Genomic DNA, 22,299 nt, shown 5'->3' with positions numbered 1-22,299 from the left:
CGACGAAGCTCTGGTCTCCTCTGCATGCTCCTGTGGAGAAGCAGGGTAGATCCTTGTGCTCCTGTCGTTGGCTCAGGAGTGTAACCATTACCATTGTTGGTTGGTTTTCTGTTTTGTTTTGTTTTTTTTCAAGTAATAAGGAAGTTTATAAACTCTATCACCTATTTGAATAACATTAATATTAATTAATGGAGCAATAGCTTTTTGATAGTATTTAGTAGCAATATAAATATATTACACACATACACACACACACACACACACACACACATACACACACACACAATTTCAACTCTTGCTCACTAAGTGTCTGAGTCTGCCTCCTTACCTGGGTGTACCTTCATTGCCCAAGATCCAAACCGTTTCTTGCAGATGATTTAACAAACATTGACCGAAAACCTGTTACATTCTGGGCAATATGTTATGCGCTAGAAATATGACCACAAGCCCATCACCCTCAGAGAACCCATTCTCTATTTTACCAGGTCTACTAAAGAGGCAGCTTTTCTGTAACTGTCCTCACATGGTTCCTAAAGTGCTTACTGTTCTCACCATGTCCTCAATGTCTGGAAGCTGCCACTCACTGGACTTTAAGGATGGAGGCATGCGTGGATAGCATGGAGCAGGCTTCCTATGCACAGAATAACACAATGTACACTAAAGTGTGTGTTTTTCCATGTCCTGAAGCATCAGGACCATACTTAACACATGGGTGAAGAGCACAGTGTTGAACTGGTGACATTGATCTTAATCTGAGAGAAGAGAAGAGGTTGTTGTTCTCCATGGAACCAGCAATTCTGACAGTCGGCTCCTTCATCATCTTGTGCAAGACTATTTGACTACATGATCCAGTCTCAAGATGACCTGAGCAAATGTTCCCAGAAAGGTGAAATCAGGAGAAGGGGAGAGAGTGAAACAGAGACAGTAAGAAGCACTGATTCTGAGGGAAAAGCTGTTTGTGTTACTCTGGTGACGTCCCAGGGCCGCAGTGGTGAACTAGACATAGCTTTGCCTTGAGTCTATAGCAGCAGAAGGACCACGAAACCATCAGCATGTAAAGGACAGGTGGCCTCTTTAAGTCTTGCTCTCAGTAAGGATGTGCCCCACTATTTTTAAAATGACTTTTACTTGAAGCTATTCTTCACTTCCTGAGGGGGTTGGCCAAATTTTTTATAGAAAATTGCCAGCTAAAGGTGGGGATGAGGACTTTTGAAGTGAAAATTGTTTTTAAGACTTAAAGAACAAAAGAGTTTTGTTTGGCGATGTGGAGTGTGGGCAGGTTTACTGCAGGCATTTTGCAGCCACCAGCAGCCAGGAAAGGTGTCTGTAATATGAGGTCCTTTCTTGTTACCAGCTCAGTTTAGGTTCTGGGGTTTTTTTCCTTTTAAAAAAATGCAAAACACAACAACTCACCAACTGCTGTTATGTTAGCAGTAAACAGAAGAGTTCAGTGGCACTGGTGGTTAGACTGGGCCATTTCTGACTTCTTAGCCATGTTTGGATTCTACATTAATAAACATGTTACTATTCACATGCAAGGAGGTGCGTTCACAAAAAGGAAATTGCCAACATGACCACCCCATAGGGTCAAGATTTTTATTGTAGGTAAGAGAGAATGTCCAGAGGCATTTGGAAGAGTCCAGAGCAGAGAAAGACGAAAACAGACTAAACATGGCCAGGACATGAGAGGGAGAGAAGAGAGTGGTGGGATTAGCAAGAGATAGTGCACGCACGGGATGAGAGAGATGGGAAAGTGCAAGACAGCATGGATTCGAAAGGACTGGAGAACATGAACTAACAAACCCCAGCCATAAGGAATGAACTAGAAAATATTATCCTGAGTGAGGTTACCCAATCACAGAAAAACACATTTTGATAAGTGGATATTAGCCCAAAAGCTCAAATTACCCAAGATGCAATCCACAGACCACAGGAAGCTCAAGAAGAAGGATGACCAAAATGCAGATGTCCCCACTCCTTAAAAGGGGGAAAATATTCATAGAAGGGGATATGGAAGCAAAGTTTAGAGCAGTGACTCAAGGAATGGCCATTCAGAGCCTGACACACATGTGGCCCATATATATATATATATATACAGCCACCAAAACTAGATAAGATTGATGAAGCTAAAAAATGCATGCGAAAAGAGACCGGATATAGATCTCTCCTGAGAGACACATCCAGAGCATGTCCAATATAGAGGTCAATGCTAGCAGCAAACCACTGAACTGAGAACAGGACCCCCTTGGGAGGAATTAGAGGAAGGATCGAAAGAGTTGAAGGAGCTTGCAACCCCATAAGAACAACAATGCCAACCAACCAGAGCTTCCAGGGTCTAAACAACTACCGAAAGATTATACATGGACTGACCCAGGGCTCCAACTGCATATGTAGCAGAGAATAGCCTTGTTGGGGCACCAGTGGAAGGGAAAGCCATTGGTCCTGCCAAGGTTGGACCCCCCAGTGCAGGGGTATATGGGAGAGGGCAATAAGGGGGATGTATAGGGGGAATACCCGTATGGGGGAGGGAGGGAGAGAATGGGGGCTTATGGACAGAAAACCGAGAAGGGGTATAACCTTTGAAATGTAAGTAAAGAAATATATAATAAAAAATTTAAAAAAAAAAAGGATGAGGAGCAGCAAAGGGGAGGGACTCCCGCTGTGGGATGGAAACCATACACACTTCCTGAGGAGTGCTGGCTTCCATCTAACCACCAGGATCCTATAGTACAGCTCGAGCTCATTTCTAGACATCTGAAGGGTCTGAGACCTAACGGGTACATCTCTCAGTGTCTCAATGGAGGAAATAAGAGTGAACAGGAAACATGTTCATCCTAGAAACTTAGGAACAGTTTGGGCATGTGTTTTTAATTCAAGAAACAAAGTAAAATGACTGGACATGGTGGTATGTGCCTGTGATCTTAGTCCTGGGGAAGGCGAGGAAGGAGGAATCCATGTTCCAGGTCAACTAGTGCTACATGGAGAGGGAAGGAAGAAGGAAGGATCTAAGAGGAAAGGGGGGAGAAGCATAAGAATCCCAGTTTATATCAAGTGCCCCTGCTCAGTCTCATCAGCTGAGAAGGGCCTGGGCCCAGTGGTCCAGCACCTTTAGCATCCAACTATTCAAACACAAAGAAACAAAAAACTTTTAAGTGGAAAAGTAAAAAAAAATTTTAGTCCTTAGAAATAGGACTGTAATAAACCCCCAATGCAAAGCCGGCTCAGTAATAACCTCGTTCTCAGCTAACTTCCTCTCTTTTGTCTTCTCTTTTCCTTTTCTCTTTTTGGTTTGAGGCAGGGTCTCTCTCCTGTAGCCCAGGCTAGCCGGAAACTCACATTGCTAAAGTCTGTAGACTTTAACTACAGTCTGAGTGTTTCTTCTCTGGGGTCTTAAACACAAGGTTTCTAGAACCCAGAGAGAAAGGAGACTCTAACATATTCAGAAATAAATGAATTTTGTTGAATTCATGTCACTTTCCAGTTATATATTTTTTTCTTTCTCCATCTCTTTGTCACACCACTTGACACACATTGGTGGTTTTTCTTCTTGTCTGGTCATGTTTTCTTCCTACTTGGCATAAGGCTTCCCAGAGGGCTCCTCAATTTTACCCCCAAAAGCCGAGCTCTCCTTTCCCACTGAGCACCCAGTGCTGCCTTTACCCTCTTCTGAGCCTGAACTGAGACATCGCCTCTCTGCTCTTGGAAGTTCAGCTGACCTAACCAGCACCCACTCTCAAGGACCCTGGTTTTATTCCTGAGCCAGATGCTGATGTGAGCTCCCCCCATCACAGTGGCCATGGCTCTCACAGTTGTGAAGCAGCAGTAGCTGACAGAGAAGCAAGGATAACCACAGTGTGTCTCCCTATTGCTTAGGCCCTGGACCCTCATGATGGACTTTGAGGGAATGATGAAAGGACAGACACACAGACACATGGACAGGAAACCTGGGATCATGTTGGGTGTGTTCAGTTTGATAAAGTGGCACCCAATACTTCTGGCAGCCTTGACCCTTGCTGTATTTGTTAGGAATAGCACACATACACATCACACATATCATACGTGTCACATATGCACAACATTAGACATGTATCACATGCACATACATACATACACATGCAAGCTCACATCCCATATGCTACTTTTTTTTTGAGAGAGAGAACGTTTGTCATTCTGAGATTCTCCCTAAAGTCCATGAATTACAATAGAAGGACACTGTAGTTAGAAAAGATCTGTGTCTGCAAAGGACACTGGTCAGAACAAAGGGAAGAGGTGACCACTCGGGGTAAGGGAAAACTTCAGAAGCACAGGACATTGCTGTTATTCATTTGCGTTACATAGTGAAGCTGCTATTGATACTGAAGCCCTTGGTTTGTGCATTGGCATTCTACTCTAAGACTTGATGAAAGAAAAGAAAACCTATATATCAGGTGGAGTGTTTACTGTGACAGTCTCTGCCTTCCCATCCGTGTTGTCTGTGGCTGGCTGCCATGTCTAGCAATGATTCAATTAGAAGACTTCTTCAATTTTTCAATTTCTTCATCTATAATTGGGCCCCACCACTTCTATGACTGACTCTATCCTGCTACAAGGACTCCAGACCCCTGATTTGAGGTCTATAGGATATCTCTCTCAGTCTTGGTTTGGTACAGCCCAACCACAGCAGTTGTGACATCCAGAAGAGAACAATTTGATTTGTCCCCAAATGGCTCCTTCCCCATGGAGTGGCTTGCCACGCATCCTTGGAGCCATGCACGAGGAATGAAGTGCGCGACCAATCCAGACCAAAGAACTGAAAAGCGTTGTCGCCACTGCCTTCCTGGGGGGGCAGAAAACAGCCATTACTCATAATTTACAACTTTTAAGTACTCCGTGTTTCTTCAGCTGGGATATAATCGTGGCTTTAAGTGTGTGAAGAGAATAAAAATTAGGACATTCATTAACACACATTAACAAAAGTCTACTGAAAATACAAGAGAACGCTGAGGTCGTCAGCAGCACCAGCATAATACAGGCCAGAACCTCACTGTACGTTCAAATGGACAACAAGGATCAAGCTGTGTAAAGACTCAGAATGTCCTTATGAAGAACTTATACCCAACTCATTTCAATAAAGCCACATGTTAAAACCTGAACATTTTTAGGAACTGAAGCATAACTCTATTTTAGTACCAATAGTATTTTCTTGGAAAACCCAGTCCCACAACATGCCAAATAAATCATGTCACAAAAGCTTACCCATGGAAGCCATACTCAGGACACAGAAGAACTTTACAAGGGAACAAAGTCTTTGAACTTCTAACAAGTACTCTAGGGGATCGATTAAATAACAGCAGGAAGTGACTGCATTCCAGATTGAGCACTTTAGCAAGATCCATCTCTACCTGGAAAAGCAAAGCCTAACTAATTATTCAACCCCCACCGCCACCACCACAATGACAGGACTTTCTTCAGCCTTCCCCAGAGAAGCCAAGGCCTTCTGTGCATTACTGCACAGAGAGTGCTCCTGGCAGTGGAGGCAACTTGCTGACCTCAGATCCTCTGCTCTGGGCTGGCAGATTACTTCGTGATTGAGGGAAGGTTTAGTAGAGATTGAATTGCAAGACTCTTGCTTGGTAGGAAGTGAGACTACCTTTTCCCTCTCATGTGTCTGCCTCCTGCTGCCAACTAACCTGAAAGGGTAGATGCAGGCCTCTACCGCTAGGCCCTTGAGAAGGACAATGTATGAGCTCCTATACGAACACCAAGATACAACACGCAGCCCTGAAGCACCCCAGGCACGGGCGCAGTTTTGCAAACATTAGAACAGTCCCTTCAGCAGAGCACTGTGGTGCTTGCCTGTAGTGCCAACTTCCTAGGGAGTAGGGTGGGAGGATCAACTGAGCCCACAAGTTCAAGACCAGCCTGGCAACATCTCAACAAGAAGCAACAAATCAGGGCCGGAGAGATGGGTCAGCGGTTAAGAGCACTGACTGCTCTTCCATTGGTCCTGAGTTCAAATCCCAGCAACCACATGGTGCCTCACGACCATCTGTAATGGGATCCGATGCCCTCTTCTGGTGTGTCTGAAGTGTACTCGTATACATAAAATAAATAAATCTTTAAAAAAAAAAAAGAAGAAGAAGAAGCAACAAATCTTGGCTGTCTACAGCAGTTACCACTGAGCTATGTGCACGAAGAATTGTGATACCGTGGTTGTAAGATACCAACTGTTGTGTTAAAATAATCCGAGACAGCACTGCACATGAATTCAGACACAAGAAAGGGGAAACCAGTTCAGTTTGGGGGAATGCAGGAACATGGGGCAGTTTTATCTTTTGATTATGTTGTTTTTTTCTATTGTATCTGTAAATTAATATTTTGTGGTTTTGAGGCAAAGTCTTGCTATATAACCCAGGCTGGCCTGGAATTTGTGATCTCAGCCTCTCACGTGCTGGATGACAGGTGTATACTAGCAAACTTAATTAAATATACTTTTAAAGTTTGCTGAATGAAATATTTATCCAAATGAATAGGTTTTATAAGACTTAGTTTCCTCTGAAGTAAGGTGAGATGTGCATCGCTTCATTTTAAGGTTTGAAAACTGCTCTACTTTTAATGTTGACTATTCATGAAAGAATAGAAAATATAACTGAAGGGTGACATGTCAAATCCAGAATTTGACAGGAAGTGACCTAGACACAGCCTGGGGTTGTTTTCTTTTGAAATGTTACCGTCCAGATTTGACTCATATCATGAACCAGCTATTGCTGGTAGACACATTTGGCAACTTCACTTAAGCCGGAAGAGAAAGTGGCTTGTACAGGTTATCAGATCTCCAGACATCATTATCCTGAAGACAGGTACGCTTCTGACCACACATTATTAGTAGAGTAATCAACGAAGAACAGGAAACCCAAGCAGATGAGCCTGGCCCTCAGAAGTGGTTCTCATTGGAACACACACATACAATGACTCTCTCCTGGAGAAATGGATTGCCCTTGGCAGCACACTGGAACTGAGGATCCAGTCTCCAATTGAATGCTTGCCAGCAAAAAGGCTATTAGGACGGCCTCTGCAAAGCACAGGTGGTCTCCCAGCCCTCAACTCCTCTATCCAGTAAATTATTTCTATTAAGTGAGACTTGCCTAAGACAAAACGCTGTCTGGCCTGTGTCAGGCCTGTGTGTAAGCTTAGCTATGCTGGTCTAAGGCCCACTTCTGGGCCTAGAGTAGGTTAAAGCCCAAGCCATGCTGGTCTAAGGCCCACGACTGGGCCTAGAGCAGATTAAAGCCCAAGTCTTCAAGGCCAGAGGCTGCAGGTCCTTCCTCTACCTATGGAGCAGGGTAGGGGCTGGACCTACAAGGACCTAAGAGCACAGGATGTCACTGGAGTAGGCCTGCTAGAACCCACCAAGCAAGAGCGCTCTCTCACACCCTCCATGTTCACTCTGGAAAAGCCAGCAAATGTTCCTTGCCTTCATTCCCCACTCCAAGCCCAGCCTCTGGTGACCTCAACCTCCCTCTACTTTACACATGGTATCTTGAAAGTTCCTTCACTTACTCTAGCTTGCTACCATGTCTGGCGTGTAATTCATAAGCCGGCTAGCTTGATAAACTGATATAACATGCTTGTGGGTACTGCCAACCTTCTAGTTCGGCACTGACTGAATAGGGGAAAGTTTAAAGCCTGGCACAGGCTGGCACTCTTGGCCTCAATCCATCACCCATTACCAAGCTTTCTCACACCACATACAGGGACTTCTCTTAGCATGATATCCTTTAGGCTTATCCATCTCGTGACAATGGTGAGACTCTTGGGGGCAGCAGGTATCTCATTGTATGTATCTACACTGCAGTTTCTGTCCCTATTGTCTGCTGTCAGAGCCTCGGGTTATTTCTGTGTCAGTGTGAACAGTCCCACAGCAGACAGGAGAGCACAGATGCTCTCATTATGTCATAGTTTCCAAATCCACCCATAGCAGTTTTGTTTTTTAAATTTCTTCAGAAACCTCTGGCATGTTTCCTCTGCCTCCTGTCTTTCCGCTGTGCATTGGCAGAAGCCAGGTTAACTGAGCGCCTACTCGGGTGAGCAGTTACCCTCTGTGTCTCCCAGAGGAGACTGAAGTCCTCAGTAAATTGCAAAGTGAATACCCAAGCAAGGGGACAAAACCTTACTAAAACTTTCACAAACTCTGGTTTGAAAACACACACACACACACGGCTTACGAAACTATTAAATTATAGTGCCTAAGGAGACAAGCTTAAAGCAATCTGAAAAATGGTGTTTGCTTTCGGCTTTCTCTACAGCAGACATAGCATGTACATTTACACTTGAGGCCTCAAAAAAGGAAACCAGGCCAGATGGTCCCTGTGATTTCCCCGAGAAGGGTCCCATTTACCTTTCCCAAACATCCCTAACTAGAAACCAGTCCTTAACTGTAAGTCCAGCACACCACCTGCTCCAACATACTGTGACATCATCAAGGATGCCAAAAGAAAATTTGCAGATAACAAAAAGGATTTTAGGAGGTAAGTTTGAGCAACATTGTGGCTTTGGTATGTTTGATAACCAGAAGAAAGAGCATAAATTGCCTGAACTTGATCTCTACTGATGAGGAGCATTTGTTGTTTAACATCTTATACATTCCCAGGTTCTTCTCCTATGTCAAGTGTCCATGTAGTTAAGAGTGGACCTGACCAGTATCAGGGACTAGAGAGGGTAGGAAGCCTTGCTGTGGGGTTCACCCCAATGTAAGGAGACCAGATGTCCTATATCAACAATACACTAGAGCATCACCACTTGCAAAGATGAACCTTGAAAAGCAGGAAGGTCGTGCTCTGTGGACATAGTGTTTAGAACTGGGGTGGCAGCTGGGGTGGTATTCAAGAGAGCGAGACAGGGTAGACTCCTGGAAAGTGTTTTCTCGGAGAACATTTTCTGCTTGTGTTTGAGCTAAGTGCTTGCTCCTAGGCAGTCATGACACTTTTATGTGCTGGAGTTAGGAACAAGCTATGCAAGAATGCCCATGAATTTTTACAAGAAAAATCTGGCATGATTCACCTCATTGTGTCAAGGTAACTGTCTAAAGACTGTTGCCTTGGGGGAAGGAAGGACCAGAGCCAGCTCTGGGCGTGTAATGCTACTCAGGGGACAGGGAATGAAGGAGCAGCCAGAGAGGTCCTACCCAGAATGCAAGACACAGTCTGTACTCCTCTCCCTGTGGGTCCTCAACAACCCACCCCCACACGCCCACTTCCAGTGCAAAGCATCCCTGAGAGAAGCAGTGAGTGAGGTCTCAAGTCACACCAGGGGCCTGGCAGCACCACAGGCACATGCTGCCAAAAGGGACCGTGGGGAGGACTTAGCACACCAGTTGATGTATTCTTCCCCACACAGGACCCACTGCTTAATTTTTAAATATTAACTCCAAATGTTTATAGAGTTTATTTATATTTTACAGAGTAAAGCAAAGAATCAAAGACGACATCAAGTTCCTGAAAGAGCAACAGGAACAAATCGACAAGGAGCTTGACCGGTGTGTCTCTCACTTGCCTTGTAGCGCTTAAATCATTTTAACTGACAAATGAATTCAGAGAACCCCACAGTGGGTTTGTTTTGTATTTGGTATCTACAAAGCATTAGATCCTACTTAGCAGTTCATCAGTAGCGATTGTCACCTTTCCTAATGCTGCTGCCCTTTAATACAGTTCAGGTTGGTGACCCCAACCATAAAATTATTTTCATGCTACCTCATACTGTAATTTTTCTACTGTTATGAATGCTATAAATATATGTGTTTTCCAATGTCTTAACTGCTCCTGTGGAAAGGGGTTGCTACCCACGGGTTGATCTAAAGCAACACACCAACTCCTTTTATTTTAAAAAAGAAAAAAATCACCCTCCTGCCAACTTAAGTCCTAATTAGTTGTGAATATCTATTTTTACTTCAACTATAGGACTTAACCTATGACTATGTCCTTTCTGGGAAAGACGTAGAAATCTGCTGACTTCTGTGGGACTGCAGCCTTGTGTCACCTCTGTCTCCGCTGCTTCTCCACATGAAAACATGTTGCCCCAGTGGAGCAGGGATAATTTATCTGTTTTAATTTTATTTTATAAATTGTGGTATAGGATGAGAGAGTACAGAGTGCTGAGGTGGGCTGAGGGCCCTCCAAACAGATGCTGCAGCCCTTTAAGCCTCTTCGAGAGACTGAAACTTGGCCAGCCTCTCCTGTAAATGGTCTAGATTCCCAGTCACCAAAGAAAGTCCAACCACCACAAAAGAAAGAAAGAAAGAGAGAGAGAGAGAGAGAGAGAGAGAGAGAGAGAGAGAGGAGGGGGGGAGGGAGGGAGGGAGGGAGGGAGGAAGGAAGGAAGGAAGGAAGGAGGGAGGGAAGGAAGGAAGGAAGGAAAAGAAAGGTGTTTCTCTATTGAGTAGTTGCAAACCAAAACCCTGAAGATCCTTGGGATCCATCCTCAAGGACCTTGGCCTAGTTCCCACCCTGGCACAAATGAGCCTTAGCCATCTCCTTCTCTTCTTGCCCTATGCCATTGTGTAAAGTCCTCATAAGATCTGGCAGGTAAGGTGATGCTACATGACATGTCTAACTGAAGGGGACAGTCTTCTCCTAGGATGAGAGTCAAAAGGAGGTAGGAAAAAAGGCTTCAAAGAAATGCTTGGATTAAAGGCGTCTGCTTTCTAGCCTTCTATATGAGGTAGTGGCAGGAACTTTGCCTATCTGAACCTGTTTCCTCATTGGTAAAAAGAATAAAAATTACCCCTGCTTACTACAGTTGTAATGAGGTAGGTGATTAACATGTTAATGTGCTCACAAGAGCACACCGCATTCAGTCTTTGCAAATCCTGGTGAGGAGATACCTATGAACAGTCTGTTTGCCTAAATGTTTTTCTTTATTCCATTAGGCTCCAAGCAAAGGCTTCCAAAAATCTCCAAGAAGTCAAAACTGATTTTGAAAATTTTCTACATAAGCTGGTAAGTTTCTTCTTTCCTGGAAATAATTGAGAGTTCTCTCCCCTGCCTCTCACATCCAAACCTCACAATGTTTCATTAGCAATGCATGGTCACACCCAAGCTGCAGTGGCAGAAACAACATGTTCTTATCAACTGTCCACTGCAGGGGGAGATCATCCATCTCGAGTCGTCATAAGCTCATGCCCACTGTCCTCATTCCTTGCTTCTAATATAAATCCCTGAGACCATTTCTGCAACTAAGACCCCATCAAATGAAATTGGATTAGAAGCTAGAGGAAATTATTGGTGCTTGAAGTTGTATTTTATTGTTTATTAATAATTCAAGAAAGCTACATGATAGCATCGGCTATGTGAAAAGAATGTCTCTCACCCTCAACTCACCCAAACACAATGAAGACTGTGACAAGACTCCTAGCAGAACTCAGATGTGAGGAGGAAAGAGGTGTGAGAGAGCTCTTGCCCCTTTCCCCTGGATCTTTTCTGCTTTTCCAAGCCTTCTGAGCAGTCCTGTTAAACTTGAAGGATCATGCTGTCCAAAGGGGGAGGGGAAAGACACCAGCATGCAGGAAACTAGCAGGCTACACTACCTGAGACCAGAGATAGAGAGATCCAGTGTGAACGGTTTCCCCTCTGCAGTCCAGACTCCAGAGCAATCCCACTGGCAACCAGTCTAATAGCAAAAATGGGGCAAGTACGATTCTTGTACAGAAAGGTCCTCGAAGGCACGAAACACTCTTGTGTTTCTCTTAGACACTTAGGATCACTGTCCTTTTTTAAGCATTATTCCTTATTCCCATTTTTTGATGTATTCCCTACTACTGAACAGTGCCATGAGCTCTTATCACGTGTGAGCTGCAGCAGTGCACTTTGCAGAGGACATGCTTCTTCATGGGACACACAACTGTCCCTCACCCTTTCTCATCCTTACCTGCAGGAAATCAGTCTTCTCTCAGGCTTCCATCAATAATCCAGACTTAGAGCCCACATTTTCAAGTGCTAATGAGCCAAACAATACATTTGTGGACCAGATGTGGCCTGTTTTCCAGTCTGAACGCTGCCAGTGCAGCTGACAAGATTCCTAAATGCATTTTAAAGCAAAGCCTGCACTCCCAGAGCCTTCCACAGGCTATACCCAGCTTTGCTGGCTTGCACTGCCTATTCACTAGCTTCCAAAGTCTAGCCGTCCTTTAGAGACTTGCTCAAAGTCCATTTATTTATGAAGTGATGCCCTTGGTCCCATCCCTACTCTTCACAGAAGAGATGGGTATGTCCCACAACTTCTAGAACATCAGGTACTGAAGGCAGGTTTGAAACAATCTTAACAATCAGGAAGCTAAACTAGAGTAGAATAGTTTCAGTAGACTCTGTACCTCACCAAAGGCAAAACTCCTGGAAAGACTGGGCTCTCTATAGAGGTGTACACACTGAACACTTAGAATGACTGTGTCCCTGTGGAGGGGTGCACACTGAACATCTAGAAAGACTTAGAAAGACTGAGTCCACATGAAGATATGCACACTGAATATGTAGAATTGCTTAACATTTTTATCATATTCATGTTAAGGAATTTAATGGTGAAAATCATTAAATGGACTAACAGAGCAGTGACACATGATTCAAGTTTTTGTTTTTTTTTTTTATAGAATTCTAAACCAACCACAAATTAGTTGTGGGGAATACAGGTCATTAAAAATATACAGGATCATAACCTTAAATAAATTCAGATTCCTGATTATTGTGCTTAAGAAAACTCAACAAATTTTATACAAGGTTGCTCAGGTATTTAGAAGGAAATGTGTCAGGAGTTGGTTTAGGGTGGATCTTGGTTTCCCAGTGACTTGTCCTTTAAGAAATACTATGGTGTGCCTATGTCTTTTGGAAACAGGCAGGTGAAAACACTCCGAATGCCTCTTAATGGGCCAACATAATCATAAGAAACAAAAACCATAGTGATTCCAACCACAATACAAGCTACCTCTGTCACCTTAGTCTTTTAGCAAAACCTTCTTTCATTTCCCTATCCTACCAAGTAACTTAGAAAAGGCTTCTGGAAGTCTGTCATTGGTCTGTCACCATGTGACCAGCCAGACACTTCTGCCCTAACTGCACCACTGTCAATGTCAGTTCACACTTTAGACTATTCACCCAACCTGTATCCTGCACATCTAGAGGACAGGTAAACACAAACAGGCCTTGCCAGGCAGCACAAGAGGGATGTGAGGGGTGGGTGGCACTGCCAGGATGGAAAGGCATCAGACAAGTGGTAGTGCTAGTGGGAAGAAACCCTCTGAGATCTATCTTTCGGCCCCTCCTCCCAAAGTGACCCTCACCATCTTCAGAGATGTAGAAATCTGACATTCAAGTGTACTCGGTGTGTCTAATCTGCAAACCCTTAGCTATGCACTTTGTTCCTAGCGTGTTGAGGCTAAACTCAAAGAGGAATACAGAGGATCAGCATCATCATCGGAGTCGCTACAGTCACTGCAGTCACCAAATTCATCGTTGTCATCCCCTGCCATGTCAGAAGACTTCAACTCTGTGGAAGAAGGAGGGCTAAAGGAAGCCAGGAACGACCACTATTTAAGAACAACACACAGTTCATTCAGCTCTATCAATTTAATTGGAGGAGAGTGTATAACTAAAAGTAAATTTTGCTGTTCATCTTTAAAATCTTCACATCAATAAATCTTAATCATACTTCAAAGATGTAAGCATATCCTTGGCTCTGATTCATAAAAATACATGGAAGAAGGAAAAGAAGTCATCACGAAGCCTCGTTTTCCATTTCTTTGGAAATGCACCTTGATAATAGCAATCATACTTCACAACACAAAATAGAAAGGGGGCTGATTTACTGTGGCACAGGAAGTCCCGCCAGCTCCAGAATGCCTGAAATAGTTTCTCTGAGATGTTTGACATTGTTTAGGCCTCAAGGAAAACCAAGGCCCCACCTCCAGGCTTGGTAGCAAACAAGCTATGCTTCTCCCGAGCCAGGCGGGACGTGTTCCCCTGGTAGTAAGCCTCATGCACGCTTGCGAGGAAGCTGGACAGCGTGTCAGCAGGCACGAGGGACACAGTGCAGCCTCCCCATCCGGCTCCAGTAAGTCGTGAGCCTTTGGCCCCAAACTTCCTAAAACAACGAGAAAACAAAGCATTATCACCAATAAGCAAAAATAATAGCAATTTACTTGATACAGAACACATCCTCTTCCCGGATTCTGTGAAGAGAATGTTGGGGTAGGGGTGGTCATGAATTCCAAGCTTTAAGAAATATATATTGGTGTCTCAGGAGATAGCTCAGAAAGGAGCATCTTCCACTCAAGCAGACACATGAAGGTTGGGCACTGCAGCCCAGATCGATAAGCGCAGCGCTGGTGAGAAGAAATAGAGACAGGCATGCCCTGAAGCTCAGGAGCCAGGCAGTCTAACAGAATAGGGGCTCTCTGTTCTGCAGAGACTATCTCAAAAAGTAAGGTGGGGAAATAGAATTTTAAAAACATATAAGATAGAGAGCTATGGGGGTTGGGAATTTAGCCCAGTGGTAGAGCGCTTGCCTAGCAAGCGCAAGGCCCTGGGTTCGGTCCCCAGCTCCAAAAAAAAAGAAAAGAAAAAAAAAAAGATAGAGAGCTATGGATAAAGATTGCCTTTGATCTCTACACACATGTACACTCTCACACGTGTAGATGCCACAGACACAAGAAATATAAATTAATATAATTTACAAGGTTTTTTCCTAGCACTCAGGATGGAGAACTTTTTTTGGTGACATCTGGAGCTACTCAGTGCTACTGAAGGCAAATAATAACCGTCACCAGTGCCTGCCCTACAGACCAGAGTCACCGCCGAAGGCTGGATCCCATACAGCCACACACCAACCACGTGAAACTTGTTTAGCAAGGCTCTAGTCAGTTAGGAAAGGAAGTAAGAAGAAGATGGACAGTGGGTATAAATGACACAGGGAATCAGAGGGTCACCTCAAAAGAGGGTAAATCAAAATCACTGTTACAGCATTGGACACTGGAAATCCCTAGAGCTGTTTCAGCTGCATTCTGTTTATTGTTGAGAGAGGAGAGTTATGCATGTGTACATGTTTCTGTATGTACACATTACAGGTATGTACCACAGCGGTCAACATCTGGTTCCTCCCTCCACTGTTCACCACTTCATTTTTGAAGCAGGGACTCTCACTAAACATGAAGCTCACTGATTCTTCAAGGCCAGCTGCCCAACATGCCCCAGAGAGCCTTCTGCCTTCACTCAACAATGCTCGATAAGACTGCAGTGTTGGCTGCTTATTACTCGTGGATGTTCATGTTGGTGCTGAGACTACCAAGCCAGGTCCCGTGGTTGCACAGCAGGCACTTTACTGATGAGCCACCTCCAACCTGCTCTCTGCTGTGTTCATAAAGCTTAGCCATTTACACACTGACATTACACTAGGGCTAAGGGCTGGGCATGCAGCTCAGCAGTCAAAAGCATGCTAGCATGTATGAGATCTGGGTCCAATACCTAACACCACAGTGAGAGAAAAAAGAACCAGTCCCTTAGAACTGACAGTCTAGGTTTATTCTGCATAAATTCATTAGCACAGAACCTATTAGTAAACTCTAGGTTGGTTGGTTGGCTTGCATAATGACTAATGGAAAATTATGCAAACCTTCCCAAAAATGGGTGGTGATCCTAACTGTGTATACCATCTTCCCTGAACTTTCTGGGACTAAGCCAACAAGCAGACCCACCTTTGCCAGTAAATGAAATGCTCACTGAGAGGGAGGCAACTCTATAAACTACTATGTAGCCAGAAACGTACTCACCATTAGTCTGCCATAGTCTCAGACCTTAGAACTGACCTAGTGCAAAAGCCTTAAACAGAACCGAAGGATCAGTTCCCTTTCAAATATGTAATTTATGCTAAAAAAAAAAAAAAAAAAAACCAAAAGCCACTTCCAATTATTTTTCCTAATGAAATTTACTCCAAATTAGTAATAAATTTAAAACTTCATAATTAATTTAGCCCAATTCTGTCCCCCTTTCCCTTCCACTTCCTGGAAAACATCACTACAATGAATAGATAGATCATTACCCCTCCTCCAGGAAGTCAGGATTACTACACATTAGCTACTCACTTTTCCCCTGGCAATGCTCTCCAGTGACTGAACCATTTGTTTTCTTCAAATGCATTTTTCTTAAGTGTGAAAAACGTGCTTACAATCATAAAAGGTTACCAAACTTCTGATGACCTCAAATAGCAGCTTATAGCTTTCTAGCTGAATTTGGCCCAAACTCCCATCATCCAGGCTGAAAAGCTGCTTTAATTATGAGATTCTAGAATGGTCTTTACTCCTAAGATAGAAAAGGGCCTGTTTGTAGTTTGTTGAATTAAAGGAGAAACTTTGCCATAGGAGGCCCCATCGAACACTACCATAGCTGAAGAAGGCAGGAGAAATGGGAGGCTCCTTGAAGTATATAGAATCCTTAAAGCCAACTGCAGCCTGCTCTAGATGACAGTGTGCCCACCTGATGCTCTGTTAGCAAAAGTCACCAGATCTTTAACTGCCTTCCATGGGCCATTTAGGGATATTTTCATACACTTCTTTCCTGAATAGTTTGAACAGAGTGGTGGGGAACAGGTGGGAGGCATAGGATGGATGGTTCCAGTAAGTTTGAGGTCAACCTGTTTCAGGACAGACAGAAATACATAGTGAGAGCCTGTCTCAAAACATTTAAAAAAGAAAAAAAAAATGATTTCAAAAGAAAGTCATTTCTGATCTAGCTGCAAGAGATCCACTTTCCCAAACTTTCTGTCAGTTCACACTGAGCTCTGCATCCTCCGTCTGCACTGTGGCCACTCTGCCTGATGTGGAAGAGAACGGGCTCAATTCTATCACCCCAAGTCCAAATTCATCAGAGCTCAAGATTTTCATCTTTTATCTTTTTTTAAATCTTTGTTGTTGCTGCTGTTTTAAACAGAGTGAAGATCCATGGAGTTAAGTGGGTAGGGGTGTAAGGAGAATCTGGGAAGAGCTGAGAGACAGAAAATAATATGATCAAAATATACTGTATATAAAATTTAAAAAGAAAAAAAGTCAACAACATTGCTGTTCACAAACCAAAGTAATTTTATCAGGAGCCAGCAGACTGCCTTGTTCAGCTGCACACACACATACATGAGTACACACACACACGCATGAATGCATGCACGCACTTGCGCACAGAAAACAACAGAGAGAAAGTGAGAGGCAGAGAAGTCTGACAGCACTGTTTCTCACTGGCTCTTAAAGTGCCCTTTGCATGTCTCTGAAACTACAAGAAAGGTCTAAGTTGGGAGCCCAACAAAGGCGTTAAATCAAGAAGAAAATATAGATGAGCCAAGGCTGTTTAATAAACTTTTTTATATTTGAAGTTCCAAGAAAAATTTAAAAACATATCTCCTTCACTACAACAGATCAGAGTAGAAACAGGAAAATTGCAAGAAACAACCCTATAGCATGTGAAATCTCCCACAGGCCACTGTGCAGAGGAGGAGAATGGTTTAAAAAAGGATTGTCAATGCAACGACTTCACACAGCAAAGGGCTGGGAGGAAACCAGACCTGAATGCTGGCCCGTTACATTCTACTCAAATGTCCTGCTTTCAGCTAACGGGGCTGATCATAAAGCTCTGAACAGGTATAAGGCATCAGGGGTGGAGGGGTGGGAATAGGTAGGGGGGGATAGAAAGACCCAACTGCTACAAAGTTGAAAGGGAGAAAAACAGCAAATTATGCCTTGCATTTCAAATTAAGTATTGGTCTCTGGGAGGGCTGGCTTATAAAAGTATGTTTTATTCAAACAGAGCTCTCATATCTATCTCTGCGGCCCGGGATGAACGTAGCTCTGGTGTTCTGGTAGGCTGTAACGGATGCAGCTAGATATTAAAGTGCAGATATTATGTTGAATAAATATGCACAATGTTCAGTGTCTACTTCACTGCAAAGAGTCCCAGTTTCTTCTCATTGGAAACAGGTGATCACTCAGGAAACAAACCCTCCAGCATAATTTCTACAAGGTTTATAGTTAGACTACAGACATTTTTCAGATGGCTTTGGAGTCAAGAAGCTGCAGTCTTCCAAAGCTGCTGATGTAAGAAAGAATGAGAAAACATGTCAGCAGATTTGTTTTAGAACATCAAAGGCCATTGAGAAGCAGTCCTTTTGTGGGGCAAATTGAGTGTATAGTGTATCAGTGTCCCTAAAATTCCTTCCCAGGAAGAGACTATGCAGCACAGGTACCCCTCCAAAGGTCCCAACAACAAACAGAGGTTTGGTTTCTCCAATGTTCACTCGGTGGGAACAGTCAATGAGTTTATTTGGCTTCTTAATATAGCGGGTAAGGAATTCCTTACAGAGGTGTGTGTGCTCAAGTGTTCCCCCAAAAGCCTTTCCTCCATTGGTTAGAGCTTCCCTTTGCCTATGGAAAGTCAGCCCTCTAGTCTTCCCATACCTTTATAAGCTAGCCCTCCCAGAGACCAAGTACAATTAGGGCAGAGTGGGATGTCGCTGGATACTCACTGAGGGTTTGTGACCCTGCCATGCCCTCCACTGGGGGCTACAGCCAACCAGCCCAACTAAAATAACCTTGCATGCTGTCACAGGCGAATGCCCCAAGATGGCTGTAGAGAACGGTCAGTCACTCACAACACTCTAGAGTGAAGTCATTTGCCTAAAGAGCTATGAGTCCCCAGAACAGGTACAGTGGCACTCTTCCTGCTCCATGGCAGGGCATGGAGGTCAGCGTGTGACCCAGAGAAAGACCACACATCTATGACTTTGACTTGGGGAGGAGGCTGATCAGCCCAGCTATGGGATGCGGGAAGACTTCTGAAGAGAGCGGAGCAAAGCAATGTCTGCACCCACTCTCATCCTGCGACATTTGTCCTCCTTAATAGTGGGCAGTAACAGCAATAATACAGGGAGGAATCCTTTCTAATTTCAACAAGTGGCCAACAGGAACTTTTTTCCCCTCAAGGAACCAATAACAAATGAGCTGACCCACATGACTTGGCTTTAAAACTATTCTGTGTTCCTCAGGAAATTCTACATTAAAATTTAAATTTACAGTTTGTTCATTTAAAATAGACATTTTATAATTGGGCAAAGAGTTCCTTCTTCATTATTTCATCTCATCTAATAAAAATTCTAACATTAACTTAATTTAAAAAATCAACCTAACTACATAAGTGCAATTTCCTTCTGGTTTTCTTTTCTTTCTTAACAGGGTCTCATCCTGCGGCTCCTGGCTGGACAGGAGGGGCTCTTATGTAGCTACAGTTGGCCTCCAGCTCCCAGTAGTTTTCATGCTAAGCCTCAGGAGCACACACACTCAGCCCTTGGGCCTTCTTTTGTGTTTTAAACTGATTTTTCTCTTGATGAGCAGGAAAAAATGTCCTCTATGCTGTCTTACTGACTATTGAGGAGCACTTTGGAAATATGGTCTAGCTCAGGTCACACAAACCTCCAGTGTGGGGATTCTGTGGTGATATCCTAGCCACTCAAGCTCTACTCCCACACATTTCTCAATGAAAAAAACACCAGCAGTCCTCTTGGTTCCTTCCTCTCCTCCCACAGAGCAATGGTGGCAATGATCTAGAACCTTCCTTCAACCATATCTAGGACAGAATCAACTATCACATCCATTGCCCTTTTCTCTTCTGGAAGCCAGACTCCTTCCTACAGTTGACAGGGTGCATGTAGTGTGACTCCTTCCCACAGCTGATGAGGCCAATGTAGAGTCACATCCCCAAGCTTTCAGACTTCACCTGTTCTCTCCCTCCTTCCCCGCTGCACCTCACACATAACAGCCTGTCTGCTTGTTCCCTCAGGTCTTCTGTGCCAGTGTTGCTTCCTTAGAGAAGCCTTCTCCAACCACTCCACATAAAGGCTCTGCCTTCAACTCCAGCAGTCACTGTCCCTTCCAGCCTCTGTCTGCAACACTTATCACAAGCAATCAAATTATTTTTTAATCATCACTAATCTCTTTGCCCACAGAAATGTAAACCAGTGCTGGTGACCATTCAAGGAGAAGAAAGTGCACTGGAAAATTCCAGGAGGCTGGCAGATCCCAGCCATATTGTTTCTGGGAGGATTCAAAGTCCCCTCCCCCTTCCAAGCCAAGACAACTTATTCCTCATTTCCATATAAATCATCCCACTTCCTCTTATGTCCAAGACTGAACAGTATTTGTCTCTTCCATTTACTGGGCCCTTGATGCTTTTTTTATTTAAAATAAAACGGGCTCTGGAAGGGGTTTTGGCAATTAGTGAGTAAATGCTGTCGTCGACAGGAAGTGCCTCAGCCATGCTCCGTGCAAGCTCCTGGCCAGGCCAGGCAGGTTCCACTGCCATCTGTGATCCACTCTAGCTGCTGGGTTTAAACTTTCTGACTGGGTGTGGCACGAGCCTGGTAAGCCACAGGCGCCAAGTGCCTAATTACATTTCCCTGGCTAGCTGCGTGCAGGGCTGTGTCATCGTCAGAGTGAGCTAACGTGGGTCATCTGATTCCCCTCCAATTTCCCTTTCAATTCTCCAAGGTCAGTGTGGGACCTCCCTGGGAAGGACTCTAGCATCCCCATTGTTGCACAATTACAGGGAGGTCTGGAGATTTTGAGAGAGGCTCTCTCTACACTTCTGTCTTAGCCAAGTTTATAAACTGGCCTTTCTTTGGTCTTTATTTCCCCTAATTGCCCAAAATAAATATGGCAGCTCAAGAGGCGCTTTCCAGGTGATTCTCCCAGCCCACCTCCCCCAGCAGAACTCTCAAGGTCAAGACGCTCTTTTGGCTCTCTCCAGGACAGAAGTCCATTAGGTTCCTAAGGGTTTCTGAAACATAAAATGCCAATGTCAGAGAAAAGCTGCCTGAGGGGTCTAACCAGCTAACACTGACACTGGTTCCAGAAGGAATTCTGAACCCCAGAAGGCCAGGTCTCACAGCACCTGCAGGCCTGCAGGAAGAACATGGGGGCTCTGTATCATGAGCACTGGGGTCCTCATATAGGAAGGACCCGTGTAAGGTATGAGACTATGGCCTTTTGGTAATTGAAAGAGCATTCCCTGGTGGCGTGTCTTGGCTCCCACACGGCCCTCTTAGCTCACCGGCAGATGTCCACTAGCTGATCCAATTCCGGGCAGCTGCACTCATACATGTCCCGGCAGCTTCTGTGGCTCTGGTTCATCAGCTCGCCCAGCAGCTGGACGGCGTTGTCTGGTGCTGCTTCGCACACCTGCTTGAACTGCAGCACACGTGCAGCCTCACTGTATACATGCTTGGCCCGCTGGTAGAGCTTGAAGGTGAGTTCTGAAGAAGGAGAAACATGGGGAAAGAGATAAGAAAGGGTTACAGGACTACACAGTACCAAGAAAGACTCTGTGTGTGTGTGTGTGTGTGTGTGTGTGTGTGTGTGTGTGTGTGTGTGTGTGTCTAAAACATATAATTTTAATGCCTCCCATTTCTGTCTTCACTGTCAGTACCTAGGGTTTTCAGTAGGTCTCTATTTCACTGAGTTTGTTACTGATAAAAAACCATCTACTGGTAAATCAATTTCACTTTTTTTTTCTGAATATTGATCTAAGATCTTCCTCTTTCACTCAACACACCCAGTCACACACACACACACACACACACACACACACACACACACACACAGACACCAAACCTTTCCAAGGCTCAGGATAGGCGGCAGTATGAAGATGTCAGCTGCCTTAAAGGCACAACCTCATCACTTACAGCAGCTTGGAGAGACGAGAAGAACTATTGACAGATGGCAGAGAGCCCTGCCCATGGGTGGAGGAACAGGCCACGGCTGTCCCACCTAATGCCCTGTTCTCTCCAGTGTGCCTCACCAGAAAAGCCTCCTGGAGATGCAGTTCAGTAATAATGTTTATAGAAAGGTATCCCAGTACACGAGCAGACTTGTTGGGGAGGAGATGGGAGACAGAACTTAATGTGAAGATATGAAAATTCATTATATACATGTATGGAACTGTCAAATAGTTGTAGAGAAACAGATAAGCACAACTTTTTGTATGCATATGTAATTTTATTTATATTTAATATACAGTTATATGTTACAGTATTATTTGTCATAGCCAAAATATAAACACTCTAAATAGCTAATAAGGGAAAACCTTCTGAAAAAACATAAATGCTAAATTCATTTAAAAAACCACTGTGGCGTGCTCGCTTCGGCAGCACATATACTAAAATTGGAACGATACAGAGAAGATTAGCATGGCCCCTGCGCAAGGATGACACGCAAATTCGTGAAGCATTCCATATTTTTTATGCACTCAT

At 44.1% G+C, this 22,299-nt stretch overlaps 1 protein-coding gene, 1 long non-coding RNA gene and 1 other non-coding gene across 5 annotated transcripts in view; 2 read left to right on the top strand and 1 right to left on the bottom strand.

Moving 5' to 3' along the window:
- The first annotated feature begins 8,372 nt into the window (after positions 1 to 8,372).
- LOC116901914 lies at positions 8,373 to 13,677 on the top strand. Its single transcript, XR_004388030.1, has 4 exons — positions 8,373 to 8,507; positions 9,440 to 9,514; positions 10,904 to 10,973; positions 13,389 to 13,677. It is a non-coding gene; the product is annotated as an uncharacterized LOC116901914 (long non-coding RNA).
- The window catches only part of Galk2 (galactokinase 2), a 116,473-nt gene continuing 107,748 nt past the window's right edge, over positions 13,575 to 22,299 (bottom strand). For all 3 annotated transcript variants that reach the window (XM_032904125.1, XM_032904124.1, XM_032904123.1), the window contains exons 9-10: positions 21,102 to 21,303; positions 13,575 to 14,103 (exon numbers count right to left, since the gene is read on the bottom strand). In XM_032904125.1, coding sequence (XP_032760016.1) covers positions 13,896 to 14,103; positions 21,102 to 21,303 — 410 coding nt within the window. In that variant the 3' untranslated portion in view covers positions 13,575 to 13,895. The remainder of the gene's footprint in view (positions 14,104 to 21,101; positions 21,304 to 22,299) is intronic.
- On the top strand, positions 22,182 to 22,288 carry LOC116902657. Its single transcript, XR_004388220.1, has one exon. It is a non-coding gene; the product is annotated as a U6 spliceosomal RNA (small nuclear RNA).

The sequence above is a fragment of the Rattus rattus genome, chromosome 5, assembly GCF_011064425.1.
Source record: "Rattus rattus isolate New Zealand chromosome 5, Rrattus_CSIRO_v1, whole genome shotgun sequence".
NCBI classification, from domain to species: domain Eukaryota; kingdom Metazoa; phylum Chordata; class Mammalia; order Rodentia; family Muridae; genus Rattus; species Rattus rattus.
Note: the sequence above shows the minus strand (reverse complement) of the source record. Positions and strands in the feature narration are given on the sequence as shown.